Genomic DNA, 16,071 nt, shown 5'->3' on the forward strand with positions numbered 1-16,071 from the left:
GCTGAGACAAACATTTATAAGCCCTGGTGTTACCAGCACGCCTTGGTGGCCATTCAGGCATCCCATTCTTCACTCAGCTTAGATCCATATACCATCTAAGGATCTTAGGCCATCTCTTTATTCAGGCCCAAATACAGAAGCACCATACGACCATAACAAAAGAAGGCAAAATGACCTATCTTTTATTTTGCTTCAGACTGTAAACTTGTTAAGCCTTATTTTTTTTTAAGCCTGGACCTTTAATTTTAGTGATATAGGGTAAATGCCATAGGAGAAGGCAAGTGAAGAAATAAGTAGCTTGGCTACCAGATTAGGAAACACATACAACCAGCAGACTAGAGTACCAAAAGAACTTGACAGTGTGATTACTAAACCACTGATGATGATCTATGAAAAACAGTGGAAAATTAAAAAGATACCACAGTCCTGGCATTTTGGAGAAGAGAAAATGTAAACCATTTTTTCCAAAAAGGCAGGGTTAGTGTCTTCAAACTATAAATTAGTGAGCTTAACTTCAGTTCTTAGCAAAATTATATAAAAGAATGGTTTGTGCACATGCAGAAAGGGTACCATTGATCACTATGAGACAGCACTGTCTAACCAAGAATAAATCATACCAGTATAACCGTGTCCTTTAATAGAATAGTAACTAAATCAAGATATTAAAGGGGGAGGGAGGGAACACATAGGCATAGCTGACCTGGATTCAGCAAGGCATGTGACCAATTCTCTGACAATATCATCAATATGGAAAAATATGAACTAAAAAGTAAAATTGATTCAAAATTGGCTAAATCCCAAGGACTTCCAGAGAGTAGAAGCAAGGGTTTACTTCTCCTCACAACCAACCAATATAAAGCTCTTCAAAAAAACAAAAATCAAAATCAGATTAGCAAAGGGGCTTTACCATAGGGCGCAGCATTGAAGGTAGGCAGGGTTTGGGCATTTCCATGCTATAAGGGGGTAAAATTACACCTACCAAAGCACAAGCTAATCACCCCTCCCCCACTCTACCTACTACCAGAGTCAGAGCAAGTTCAGGGCAATTTCTAGGTTCTCAGGGGCTGGCTGAGGGCACCACAGACTTAACCCTGAGGGCAGCAAGACTTAGGACCCAAGGAGACTGAGGAATGCAGAGCTTGGGCTTAGAGATAGGGCAAAGAGAGACTGCCCACAGCAGATACCGTGGAAATGGGAGAAATACCCTCAGGGCAAAAACCCCTCTGTAGCTCCATACACAGAGAGCCTGCCCTCCTCACTCAGACTTCTGGCTGGGAAGGGAAGAAAAAACTAACACAGCAACGGCCACCAACATCCAAAAACTACAATCTACAACTACCAAAAAAATAAGAAAAAACCTATGACTGGATAACTTCTATGGAGAAAAACAGCAGACTACAGAAGCAATAGCAGAAAGTGACAAATAAGCAAATACATCCAAACTTAAAAAAAAAAAATGGAAATTGGTCACAAACTCTTGAGGAACTCAAAAAGGAATTCAAGAACCAAGTAAAAAAGATAGGAGAAACTTGACAGGAAAAGTGGGAAATAGTTCAAAAAGAAAATAATACTTTAAAAGACAAGATCTCCCACTTTGAAAAAGAAATACAGAAATCACATGAAGTAATAAATAAACTGGAAACCAGAATTTACCTGCTGGAAGTCATGAAAAGCTAGAGAGACCAAACCGAAAAAGAAAATCAAAAGATGATAGCTAAAAACCACTCTTTAAAGACTAGAATTGGGCAAATAGAAGCTAATGATCTCACAAGACAAGAATTAATAAAGCAAAGTCAAAAGAATGACAAAACAGAAGGAAACATGAAATATCTCATTGAGAAGACAACAGACCTGGAGAACAAATCTAGGAGAGATAATTTGAGAATCATTGGTCTACCGGAAAACCTGGGGGAAAAAATAGAGGCCTTGATATCATACTATAAGAAATTATCCAAAAAAACTGCCCTGATATTCTTGAACAAAAAGGCAAAATAGACACTGAAAGATCACCCTCTACATTAAATGCTCAATAGACAATGTATTAGGTGTGGACACAGAAGTCAAGATGATACTGCTACTATAATCCAAGTTTGGAGAGGGAATAAGGATTTTGACATCAGAGTCCATCCCTGAATGCCTCACTTAACCTCAACCAATCTCCAGCCAAAGGTCTCTTAATAGATGATGGGTTTCAATCAAAGCAGGAACTACACAGAGGAAATGCAGTTCTCTCCATCCAAAGAGAAATTCAAGGAGCAACTGACTTTTCTCTGCCAGTCACTTACTCAAAGTTCTGGAACCTTCTCCTATCAATCACCTTCACTCTGCTAAGCTAATTCCCTATAACAAGCTTAAGGAGGAAATAAATAGCAAAATTATACTACTGGGGGAAATAAACAAACCTCCTCTATCAGAGCTAGATAGATCAAACCAAAAAATAAATAAGAAAGAGATAAGAGATGTGAATGAAATCCTAGAAAAACTAGAGTAAATAGATATATGGAGAAAAATAAATAGGGACAAAAAGGAATATGCCTTCTTCTCAGTAGCATATGGTAGAGTCACAAAGAACGACCATGTACTAAGGCATAAAAACATTGCAAACAAATGCAAAAAAAGCAGAAATAATAAATGTAACTTTTTCAAATCATAATGCAAAAAAATTATAATGAATAATGGTACATGGAAAGGCAAATCAAAAATTAATTATAAATTAAATAATATGATTCTCCAAAAATTTTGTATGGATGAAGAACAAATCATAGAAACAATAATTTCATTGAAGAGAATGACAATGAGGAGACATCATATCAAAGTCTATGGGATGAAGCCAAAGCAGTACTTAGGAGAAAATTTATATCTCTGAGTGCATGTATCAACAGATCAGAGAGGGAAAAGGTAAATTAGTTGGGCATGCAAATTAAGAAACTATAAAGGGAACAAATTAAAAATTCCTAGATAAAGACTAAATTGGAAATCCTAAAAATCAAAGGAGAAATTAATAAAATTGAAAGTGAAAGAACTATTAAATTAATAAATAAGACTAGGAGCTGATACTTTGAAAAAACAAAACAAAAAGACAAAGTACTAGTTAATCTAATTTAAAAAAAAAAGGAAAGAAGAAAATCAAATTAACACTATCAAAGATGAAATGGCCAACCTTACCTCTAATGAAGAAGAAATTAAGGTAATTATTAAGAAATATTTTGCTCTATTATATGGCAATAAATATGGCAATCTAGGTGAAATGGATGAATATTTACAAAAATATAAATTCCCTAGGTTAACAGAAGAAGAAATAGAATACTTAAATAACCCCATATCAGAAAAAGAATTGAACAAGCTGTCAAAAAACTCCCTAAGGAAAAAGTCCCAGGGCCAGATGGATTCACAAGTGAATTCTATCAAACATTTAAAGAACAACTAATCCCAATACTATACAAACTATTTGACAAAATAAGCAAAGAAGGGGTTTTACCAAATTCCTTTTATGACACAAATATGGTACTGATCCCAAAGCCAGGCAGACCAAAAAGAGAAAAAGAAACTACAGACCAATCTCCTTAATGAACTTAGAGGCAGAAATCTTAAACAGAATACTATTAAAAAGACTCCAGAAGGTGATCGTGAGAATTATACACTATGATCAGGTGGGATTTATACCAAGAATGCAAGGATAGTTTAATATTAGGAAAACCATTCACATAATTGACCATATGAACAACCAAACCAAAAGGAATCACATGATCATCTCCATAGATGCAGAAAAGCCTTTGACAAAATACAACACTCATTCCTATTGAAAACACTAGAAAGTATAGGAAAAGATGGGCCTTTCCTTGAAATAATAAGCAGTATATATCTAAAACCATCAGCAAATATCATCTACAATGGGGATAAATTATAATTTAAGATCCCAATAAGATCAGGAGTGAAACAAGAATGCCCACTATCACTTCTATTACTTAACATTGTACTAGAAATACTAGCAGTAGCAATTAGAGAAGAAAAAGAAATTTAAGGGATTAAGATAGGCAATAAGGAGAATAAACTATCACTCTTTGCTGATGATATGATGGTGTGTAAATAGAATTAGCTCCAGCCCATTAATAGTCAAAATTCTACTCAACCCAGGCGTTCTAATGATGTCACCCTAACCTCCCTTAGTGGGGAGGGGAGACGAGTTACCCACACGTGACAATAAGTAACAAATCAAGAATAAGGGACTGCCCTTTGGGCAGTCCAAATCAGTGTAGAAACTGCCATTTGTCCATTTGAATTAGAGGTGGACCACAGGAAGTGATGAAAGACACTATCTCTTTAAGTAAGTTAGTGAACTTCCTGTGGGGGCAATTGCCGTCTCGAACTGGAAGAAGAAGCATCTCCTGAGACCACAGACAGATTATGCTCTATATTGTCACGTGGGTAAGTTAGGCTGACTTCCTTGGCCTAGCTGGGCCAATTCTAAACTCTGCCTATCTGGCTGTTGGGTCTTGTGGCTTACAGCTTCTTTTGATAAGCTTTATAACCTTCTTCTCTCTCCGTCCAGGCCTTTGGCCTGGACTAGCCTCTCTCTTTTTCTCTTTATTCCTACTTTTTACCTACCAGACTGTAAATAAACTCTTCAACCCGATGCTGACTTGGGTCTGATTTAATTACGGAATCAACCTGAATTGTTGATTCCTGGCGGCCACATATTTAATATATATCTATAAATACCTAAATTTTTCCTTCTTACAAAGGTCTACTTAAAGAATCCTAGAGAATCAACTAAAAAGCTAGTAGAAATAATCAACTCTAGCAAAGTTGAAGGATACAAAATAAACCCACATAAATCATCAACATTTATATATATATTTCCAACACAACTCAGAAACAAGTTAGAAAGAGAAATTCCATTTAAAATCACCCTAGACAATATAAAATATTTAGGAATCTATCTGCCAAGACAAACACAAAAATTATATGAACACAACTACAAATCACTTTCCACATAATTAAAACTAGATCTAAATAATTGGAAAAACATTAATTGCTCCAACCATTCTGGATGGCAATTTGGAATTATGCCCAAAGGGCTTTAAATGACTGCTGCCCTTTGATTCAGCCATACCACTGCTGGGTTTATAACTCAAATTGATAATAAGGAAAAATACATGTTCAAAAATATTCATAGCCCTGCTTTTCGTGGTGGCAAAAAATTGGAAAATGAGGGGATACCCTTCGATTGGGGAATGGCTAAACAAATTGTGGTATCTGTTGGTGATGGAATACTACTGTGCCAAAAGGAATAATGAACTGGAGGAATTCCATGTGAACTGGAATGACCTCCAGGAATTGATGCAGAGTGAAAGGAGCAGAACCAGGAGAATGTTGTATATAGGGACTGATACACTGTGGCACAATCAAATGTAATGGATTTCTGTATTAGCAGCAATGCAGTGATCTAGGACAATTCTGAGAGAATTATGAGAAAGAACACTATCTGCATCCAGAGAAAGAACTATAGGAGTAGAAACACAGAAGAAAGACATTTCCTTGATCACATGGTTTGATGGGGATAAGATTGGGGATGTAAGACACTAAATGATCGCTCTATTGCAAATATTAATAATATGGAAATAGGTCTTGATCAATGATACTTAAACCCAGTTGAATTGCGCATTGGCTATGGGAGGGGTTTGGGAGGAGGGGAGGGAAAGAACATGAATCATGTAACCATGGAAAAAATATTCTAAATTAATTAAAAACATTTTTTAATTGGTTAGATCTCTAAAACTAAATTGTTATGATTACTGATTGATGGAAACCTAAAGCGAATTCTGTAGCTGAATACCACAGAGTTCTTTTCAATATCTTTATCTGTGACATGAATGAAGATACAAAGGCATGCATGAGAAGTCTTTAGCTGACATGGTGCTAGACATGGGGTAGCTAACATTTTAGCTGCTCACTTGGATAAGAATCAAGATCCAAAAATGTGTTCAAAAGTAGAATAAGCTCTGGGGAGTTCCTCAATCATTGGAAACCTATAAGCAGAAAAAACACATCTACTTTTTAAGAATAGTGAAAGTAGGGTATCCTGCTAAAGTAAGGAATGTATTAGATAGCCTCTGTTGTCCCTTTCAATTCAGATTCTATAAGGGAAAAACCCAGAATATAATATAAACTCTATCTGTGTAATAGGTCTCCCTTAACAGTTACAAAATCCCACACAAATGATTAGATTGTTCCAATAAATACATATAAAGCATTCCTAAAAATTTACATTTTGTATCTATACTCATTAATAACGCTACAAAAGAAACTTTATTCTGTTCATTTCTTTTGACACTATTACTTTTCCCCTTTACCCAAAAAATAAATGAAAATATAAATGGCACACTGGAAGATTAGAGCATTATTCTCCCTTCTTTGTAGAGGAAGAGGATTATGGGAGAACACTGCATATACTGTCAGATTCAACTGGTGGGTTGATTAGTTTTACTGAACTACTTTTTAAAAATGCTTTATTCATTTGTTACCAGGATGGTTTGCTGGATAGGGAAGATATATAGAAGTGAAAGTGATATTGTTATGATTAAAAATGATAAAGACTGATATAAATATAGAAATTAGTATTTTAATTAAAGCCATGCTGATAGAGATAAATTTATTAGACCACGCGCTTGTAAGAATTTAAAACTGCCGCCCCCGCCATTATTGTTACCTCTCATCTCTTCCTGCGCCTGCTAGCCAAAGAGAGCTTACTTTCGGATTTCCTCTCATTTAAACTGTTCTCTGCGTGGTGACGCAGGTGTTCCCACGCCCAAAGAACTGGAACCGGAAACCCGTTGGACCACGGGAAATGTAGTTTGATAGTTCCCACGTGTCCATAGAAAATATATATATATATATATATACTTTTAAATGTCATTTCCCAAATTCCAATTTTACAATTCCCCCTGGGATCTGGCAAAAAAAAGTTGGTCTTTTTTCTTCGCTGGATCTGTAAACATAGACAAGTTCTAAAATTTTAGGAATTTGGGGGATAAAAGAAATAAATGAACAAATGGATAAAACTAGCCGCATTGATAAAAAACCAATTTGGGGGCAGTCCCCTATTGGTATAACAAGTACAATCAAAACAATACATTCAACTCAATTTCCACTCCCCATAGTTCAATCAACTGCACCCCAAGGTTCAAATTTGGTCTTCATGGTACAGTGAAGGCTTTTCAGGCATCTTCATGGTGTCTTCACCAAACAGGTTCGTCGTCTGGATTCTGGGGAGATGGCAAGATCCTTATCCTAAAATTATTCTCAAAAGAATTTAAACTTTGCATTATAGATTATAAAACATACATTTTCTTCTGAGAATTATACAATATAAAAGCAAAGTATCAATAAAAATGTTAAATCAAAGGAAACAAAATAGAGCACTATAATGCCTTTAATCTGTAATAATAAAGTGTGAAGATATTTTAAATAGGGGGCATCTGGGTGTTTCAGTAGATTGAAAGCCAAGGCTAGAAATGGAAGGTTCTGGGTCCAAATCTGTCCTAAGACATTTCCTATCTGTTGTGTTAATGAGATTAAAACTATCTTGCCCATTCTCAAATCTAATCACCAAAAGTGTAAACAACTCCACTTAACTCACAAGTTGGGAGGTCTGTGACCCATGTGTGCTAGAGTGAGTGAAGAATCAGAATTTACTGACTGCCTCCTGGGCAGTCCTAAAAAAAAACATCTGTTGTGATTGGCCATGTAAACTAGGAGGAAAGCACAGGAAGTGACGCAAAAGAAGCCCCTTTTAAAGAGAGTTCAGTGAGTTCAGTGTCTCTCTTCTTGTTTGTGACTTGAACCTGGGGGAATGCTAGACTTGGGACCCTGAGACCTTGGTGAGACTGTTCTTAAAACTTTCCTTTGGAATTTCACGTGGTGAGTGTAAAGACTAAATCTTCCTGAACTTCTCTTAAAGAAGTTCCCTTTCAAAAGAGACTGTGACTGACGCCTTTGCTTCTTTCACCTCCAGGACCCTCCGGCTCTCTGGCCCTCAGGCTCTCTGGCCCTGGGTTCAAGGCTGGGCCTTGCTGGACTGAAGACTAATTAGATCTGCCTGGGTTAATCTAGGGGACTGGAACAAATTACCTAGTGTGTTAGGTTACTTATCCTATCTTATTCTCTTTCTGATTTTCTGATTTTCTCTTCTTCTCCTCATTTATAAATAAACTTCCATAAAGGTCATTTTGACTTTAGGGTATTCTTTAATGGGAATTGATAATTCTTCAATTCCCTGGCAACCAAACCTTTAAATATCCACCTACCAAAACCCTTTTTTTACCCCTTACACTGTGTGACCCTGGGCAAGTCACTTAGGTCCCACTGCCTATTACTGGTACCACCTTTCTGCCTTGGAGCTAATAAATAGTATTGCTTCTAAATCAGAAAGAAAGGATTTTTTTTAAAAAAAGGAAAAGATTATAAATTTTGCTCATTTGAATTTCAATACAAGTGTTTTCAACAACAAAAAGAAAAAGATACACAAAATAAAACTCTACAAAAAGGTTTTCAGAAAGCAATAAAGTTTTAATATATTTAAACCATATTTACAATATAGTCATTTCAATTCTTAAATACAGGAACTTCCTGACTTTGAAGCATTCTATACATACATATTCTGCTTATCTCTACCAACACTATCTATCCACCCACCCCAATCCTAACTCACACATCTTCTTTCTGACGCCACCACAATGTGACTGCCATGTGGTTAACACTGAAAAATTGTGGAGGAAATGTTATACTTTCCAGAAAAAAAAAGAAAATGAAATCTATAAATTATAAGTCATTGAGCTGTGACCCCAATTCTGTATACTACAGTACAAAGCACTAGAAAGATTTCAAGAATAGTGTCAAACTAATATAATTTCCTTTTTAATAGGAATATTGGACTGGCTGATGAGAAGTACCATAACCACAATTTACCTAGATTTGAAGAATGCATGCAACAAAGTCTCTTATGACCTTCCTATGGCAAGATGACAAGATGTGAGCTATGTAATAGGAAAGTCAGATGGATTTAGAACAGATTGAATGGCTAAGCCCAAACAGTAGCCATTAAAAATTCAAAGTCAACTTTCCAGGGAGGTCTCCAGTGAAGTCTCCCTAGGATCTATATGTCTATCTAGTGCTATTAAGACACACATATCTGCATGTGACACAAGGGGAGTAGAGGATAAGGAGAAGGGAGCTATTTAACACACTGGATAAGAGAATCAGGATCCAAAAACATCCCAACAGAGTAGAAAATTGTGCCAAAAAATATAAGATTAAATTTAAAAGGAGATTATATAAAGTTTCAAAGTTGGCTATAGAAAATCAACTCCAAAAGAATAAGATGGGAAAAAAACAGGTTAGATGGCAGTTCATCTGAAAAAAAATCTGTGTTGAATGAATGGGCAAGCTCAGTAGAGAGGTCTGCTGCTGGTACAGATTAGCCTAGTTAGTCTATTAAGATCTCCTCCATTGAGGTGATTTATTCTATGTCAACATGGCAGCCAAAAAGAGCAAATGTGATTTCTATCTTACATTAATGCAGGAATGGTATATGGAATGAGAGAAGAGATGGTCCCATCAGAGACCATGTCTAGATAATTGCATATAGTCTGGGGCACCCTATTTTGCAAAGACCACCGATAAGCAAAAGTGCCCAGAACAGAGCAACAACCAAGCTGTTGAAGGCTACTGAGGTGACACTTTAGGATGACCAATAGAAGAATATGCAGGTAGTTAACTTAGAATAGAAAAAGATTAATTGGGGGGAGGGGCAGGAATAATAACTACATTTAATTACATAGAGGATTATCACATGAAAGAGTAATATTAGACTTGTTTGGCCAGTTAGAAGTTACAGAAAAACTGCCTAACAAAGTTATCCAAAAGAACAGAGAGATGCCTCTGAAGGTGGTTCCCCCTCACTTAGAGATATTCAAGCAAAGGCTGAATAACCATTTGTTGGCAGTGTTGTAGAGCAGGATCTTGATGGGGTTAAAGATGAACTAAATTTTCTCTGGGGTCCAGTGTAAACTCTGTGACCAAAATTTGTTTTTTTCCTAATCATCTTCACAAGCACTTGATAGAATTAAATTAAGAACAAACTTAACATATAGAAGTGTTAATTTACCAATCTCAGGACTCATCCTAAGATACTCATAATCAGATCATTAATGGTCAACACAATTCTCTAGTGAGGCAGTACAGTATTTTGCACAGGGAGCTGGGATCAAATCCCAACCCCAATATTTAAAGGCTGTGTGACTCTGGCCAAGTCCCTTAACTTCTCTGAGGTTCAGTTTCCTTTTCTGAAAAATGAGGGTAATAAAACAGGATTGTTATGAGGGACCAAATTAGATCTATAGGTAACATTCTTTGCAAACTTTAAAACACCATAGAAATGTCAGTTACAATCTTATTTACTTCAAGAACATCTATCCCAGCTACAACATGACCTATCTGCACTATTTTCTATCATACCCCTCCTTTGGTGACTATCTTGAGAGACACTAGTTCCCAATTCTTTTTCACAACTCAGACTCCTATGGCCCCTTCCACCAATTCTGGCATCAGGGGTTCTAGCATCAATGATTCTTCCACACTTTGAAGGTATTCAAACTAAATAAAGGCTTCTATATTATTCAATACATATAGGTATTGAACTTGCAGCAGGAAAAAAAGTGGTTTTTTTTTGAGATTGTGAGGGAACTGGAATATAGCATTATTTCTTTAAGAAAAACTTTTCCAATTTAAAGTCCTTCAAGTTAGAAATTTCCCAAATGTGTGTCATTGAGTCTAAGCATCACCTCTCTTTATGAGACAGATTTATCCTTATTACAGAAAAATTCACTATAAAGAAAAACTCTGAATGTTCTATGGAGCATGCTGTACTAGGATTTAATCATCAAGGCATAGGATTTAGAAGAGGTATGATATTTAGAGATTATTTAATCTCCATTCTACAAATGAGAAAATCTAGGCCCTGAGAGACTAAGGACTTGCCTCTGGTTACATTGGTGGTAACAGAGAAAGGTCATTTGAACCAAGATATTCTGACTCCATATCCAATCCAAAGTACCAAGCTGAACCAAGAATCTCTCTACAATATGTCCTACTGGTGAACAAGAAAACCATACACTTTCCTACTGTTTTTAAAAATCAAAGTGATAAGTTTATTATGCATTTTAACTGTAAACCTGCTTTAATAAACTAGGTTTAACAACTAAACAATTCAAATAAAATTGAGGCTAAACATCATGTCTCTTTAATTTCCTTCTAAGATTGAAACTGCCAAAGTACTTGTAGCACAGGGCCTTGCATTTAGCAAGAGCTAATAAATGTTTGTTGCAATTTGGCCTGAGAATTAAATGAAAAATTCTCATCAGCCAGTTCAAATGATGTTGCTTCAAGGAAAGGAAGAAAATTAATTCAAAAGCTCACCAGTATGGGGGCAGCTGGGTAGCTCAGTGGATTGAGAGTCAGGCCTAGAGATGGGAGGTCCTAGGTTCAAATCTGGTCTCAGACACTTCCCAGCTGTGTGACCCTGGGCAAGTCACTTGACCCCCATTGCCCACCCTTACCACTCTTCCACCAAGGAGCCAATACACAGAAGTTAAGGGTTCAAAAAAAAAAAGCTCACCAGTAAAAAAAACAAAAAACACAACTTCAGCTTGAGAAATAAAGCTAATTCTTCTCAGTGGAAAACATAGGAAAGTGACAAACCTTAGACCTATAATCCTGATTTCCACAAGAAGCAAACTCTATGCTGATGGTCACAAGTTAGCTGTCAAAGCCAGGACTGAAACCTAAAACAATCAAACACACTTATTCAGCACCAACTGTTCACCAGGAACTGGGGATACAAAATGATCCCTTGGAGGGATCACTTTCTACTAGATTTCCTGGGGCTTCGAGTTAAATAAAGTTCATTCAACCATACAACTGCTAGGTCTCCCATGGCACACATAATTTGGGGGCTAGAAGAGATACTGGAAATTAGTTAATTAAATCTCTTTATTTCAACAGATAAAAAAAAAACTTTTAAGGGTTAAATGTCGCACACAAGAGACAATCTAAGAAATAGTCCACTAAACAACATTTCCACCCCTCCAAGCAATCAACCAATCAATCCACAAGCATTTATGAAGTATCTACCAGGAATGTACCAGGACTGTCAAAGACAAAAATGAATCAGTTCTTACTCTACAGGAACTAAAGTTTTATTAGGGGAAACGATATATACATAGACAGACATATACAAAATGAAAACGAGGTTTTTTAATGGTAAGGCACTAGCAGCTGGAGAATCAGGAAATGTTCTATGTAGAAGATGGTATTTGAGATAAGTCTTGAAGAAATCAAGAAATTTTTAGGGGTAGAGGTAAAATCTTTTCATGGGAGATGGCCAGTGCAAAGGTATGGAGAGGGAGATAATAATGTCAAATGTGAAAAACAACAAGACCACGAAATTTGGAAAGTGAGTAATATATAATGGGGCTGAAAAGGTAAGCTGAGGCTAGGTACGGAAGGTCTTTCAGAGTAACCTTACACCAGGAGACAATAGTTTGTGAAATAGAAAGTGATATATAGGTAGACTAAAATAAAGCTAAATTACAATAGTTTGTCATTGAGGAGGAAAAATGAAAATCATTCACCTGTTTTCTGATAACATAAAATGATGAATCTGGACAAGCTAGGCATTAAATTCAGTTCAAGTTTTAGAATTGTGATCCTGTGACTCAAGCTGAACATTTCAGAAGCCTAGATGAAAGGCAGGGACTATTTTGTCCTTTTATTTCTGTATCTATATGGCACATAGAGGGAACTTAATACTTTTTGGATGATAGCTGGAAAATCAACATGCTTACTCTACTGAAGCTCTAAAATAAAATAATAAATAAATAATAAATAAAAACTTAAAATATGAACCTGGAATATTTGACAATGTGAAAGGCAAGTACAAGTCTTCTGAGACATTCTGTGGGTGTGTTGGGTTTCATGGTCAAATCAAATCTAATGAACTAAATTGAAAAGAAATGTATCAGATAAAAGGACTAGACTTGGAGTTAGGAAGATCTAGGATTAAATTCTACCTCTGACATATGCCCCTGTGACCAAAGAGTAACCACTTAACCTCTCAGTGACCTAGAATTATAAATTGCAAACATAAGAGGATCTGCAGCTGTGGAAAAGTTGCCACAAAGATAAAATCACAGTAATTCACTTTTCCTCTCACCCCCAACACCTAATCTCAGAATTTCTACAGAAGCAACCTCAGAAGGATAGCTAGTCTAGTCCTTTCCCTAGGTGGTACAGTGGATAAAATACCAGGCCTAGAGTTAGGAAGATTCCTCTCCCCAAGTTCGAATCTGGCCTCAGAGATTTACTAGTTGTGTGATTTGCTAGTTCATCTCATTTGTCTCAGTTTCCTCATCTGCAAAATGAGATGGAGAGGAAAAGAGGAAACCACTCTGGTATCTTTGCCTTTAGAAGAGACAAGACACATCCGAATAACAACAAACCCTCAATTTTTAATTGAGAAATTTGAGGCCAACGGTGGCTGACTTGCCCAAGGTCCCAAAGGTAGTTTGTATTAGAGCTGGGATGATGTAAATCCATGTCATTGGGCTCCAGAGCCTGTGATTTTTCCACTCTACCACTATTATCTGCCATCTTGGATTCTAAAGTCTCCGAGTTCTAAATTGATACTGTAGGAGTTGTAAAGACTTCAAACTATTCCAGAAGTTTAATGGTGATTTTTATAGTACCCATCTCCAGAAAGCAAAGGGATGGATTCAAGACAAAAATGAGAACCTACATTTTTAGGAATTTGTTTGCAGTTACAAAGGTTTTGTGGCTCCCCAGCACCACGATCAAATATAAAATCCTGTGTTTGGCTTTTAGCGTCCTTCATGCCCTGGTTCCCTCCTACCTTTTCAGGGTTTCTATAATTTACTGTATCATCCACTGGTCTCCAGGCTGTTCCTTGCACAAGACATTACTTTCCATCTCTTCTCCTAGCCACTGACTAGAATTCTTTCTTCTTCTCTCCACCTCCTGGCTTATCTGAGTTCCTTAAAACCCACTTTCTACAGGAAGCCTTTGCAAATCCCCCTAATTCTGGTGCCTTCCTTCTCTCTATTGATTATTTCCAATTATCCCATATGTAGCTTGTTTGTATACAGCCATATATACATGTTGTCTCTCCTCTCTGACTGGCCTGTCTTTTGCCTTCTGTGTAAACTCAGAGTTTAGCCCATGCCTGGTATATAGCGGGGCTTAATAAATGCTTGCTGCCTATACTTAAGGGGAGCGCTCGCAAAGGAGAAGAAATAAATATTAGTTAACTGAAACTAAAAGGAGTTTAAAGAAAGAAAAGTCTATCTCTAACCAGCACAGATGCGATATTTTTTTTACGGTGGCGCTTGAGGGTAGAAGAGCCTTATTATCTTCAACAGCGGCGGCCCCAGGAATTAGCTCACTTTGTAGTGAAGGGAAAGCAGGGAGCTCGGAAGAGTTCCCACAGGAATACCTCAGGGCCAGGATAAACTCCCTGGGAAGTTTCCCCGAGGGAGACGCCCCAAGAGCACGAGAGGGTTGGGCAAACGAAGGGGCGGGGGCAAGCGAAGGGGCGGAGCCGACACCAGGAATAGAGTCCTTAGCCCGGGGGCGGGGCCGACGCGCGTCGGAGGGAGGCCCAGCCCTGAGAACGAGGGCCGCGGAAGCGCCGAGAGGGTAGGGGGATAGAAAGTTCTCCGTTTCTGAGGAGACACAGCGCACGCGCAACATTTCCAAGCAGCCCGCCCACAGAATCCTGGGGACGTGAGGCGCGAGACAGAGGATCGTACCTTTCAGCGCTTGGTGCATACCCCCTATGCCGCTGTACAGTTCCAGGACCCGCAATGGCTCCATGGCTCCGTCTCCCAAGTCTATCCGGGCCTGGTCCCTCAGCGTCTCCTCCCCCCCACCCCGCCTAGACGCCAGGCCGCACCCGCCGCCTCTCAGTTCCGTGAGAATTCAGTTCCGAGCCCCGTCCCCATGGCCCAGGGTGCACGTGGAGACCTCTGTTTGGGGTGGAGCGCGGCTGGGAACGGGACGCGCAAGGGACTGTGGGAAGAGAGGCTCTACAGTCACCTGGACCCGCCCGGACTGGGAGGGGGCGGGGCTAGGGGCTCTGGAGGAGCTAATCACTGCTCCCACCTCTCCTCAGTCAGCTTAGGAGCTTTGATTTAAAGTCTGGACCCCTGCTCTCAAGGAGCATAGGTTCTAAGGGCTGAAACACCGTACAGTCTATATATACTATAGCTATCATATATATTATTTGTGTCTCAGGTAATATATATATGATAGATGGATGATGGATGGATGGATAGATAATGAGCAGAGACAGATACATGGATAGATGGATGGATGGATGGATGCCACACACACATAAAGTGCTCAGTGTGCCTGGAACTCCTGCCCTCAAGGAGAATACATTCTTAGGAGTGAAACACCATACAGTCTATATATACTATAGCTGTCACAGATAATATATACCAAAGATGGATGACGGATGGATGGATGGACAGACTCACAAACAGATGGATAGGTGGGTACATGGATGGATGGACAGAGATAGATAGGTAGATAATGAACAGACAGATACATGGATAGCTAGATGGATGTATGGATTCCTGGAACTCCTGCCCTCAAGTAACATACTTTCTAAGGAGTGAAACACCATACAGTCCCCATAGACCATATACTGTAAATGTGAGTTCAGGTCCAAGACCCTCCCAGTGCCTCCTGCCATGGATTAAATCATCACCAGAATAGCTAGCATTCCCGTGTGCTCTAAGATTTGTGAATCACTTTATAAATGTCTTATTTTACCCTCTCAACAATCCTGGAAGGTGGGTGCTATCATTTTACAGTTGAGGGCTGCACCCTCCCAAAGCCTCAGTTTCCTTATCACTAAAATGATGAGGTTGGACCTAATGCCTGCTTCAGTCCCTTTCTATATGTGTCACTTGAAATTATGAATCAGTATTGGAG

The 16,071-nt window shown here is 38.2% G+C and overlaps 1 protein-coding gene across 3 annotated transcripts in view; it reads right to left on the bottom strand.

Annotated features, from left to right (window-relative positions):
• The window catches only part of TRDMT1 (tRNA aspartic acid methyltransferase 1), a 55,058-nt gene extending 40,003 nt beyond the window's left edge, over window positions 1-15,055 (bottom strand). For all 3 annotated transcript variants that reach the window (XM_044677759.1, XM_044677758.1, XM_044677756.1), the window contains exon 1: window positions 14,883-15,055. In XM_044677759.1, coding sequence (XP_044533694.1) covers window positions 14,883-14,946 — 64 coding nt within the window. In that variant the 5' untranslated portion in view covers window positions 14,947-15,055. The remainder of the gene's footprint in view (window positions 1-14,882) is intronic.
• Window positions 15,056-16,071: the final 1,016 nt, after the last annotated feature.

This window comes from Gracilinanus agilis, chromosome 5, assembly GCF_016433145.1.
Source record: "Gracilinanus agilis isolate LMUSP501 chromosome 5, AgileGrace, whole genome shotgun sequence".
Taxonomy (NCBI): domain Eukaryota; kingdom Metazoa; phylum Chordata; class Mammalia; order Didelphimorphia; family Didelphidae; genus Gracilinanus; species Gracilinanus agilis.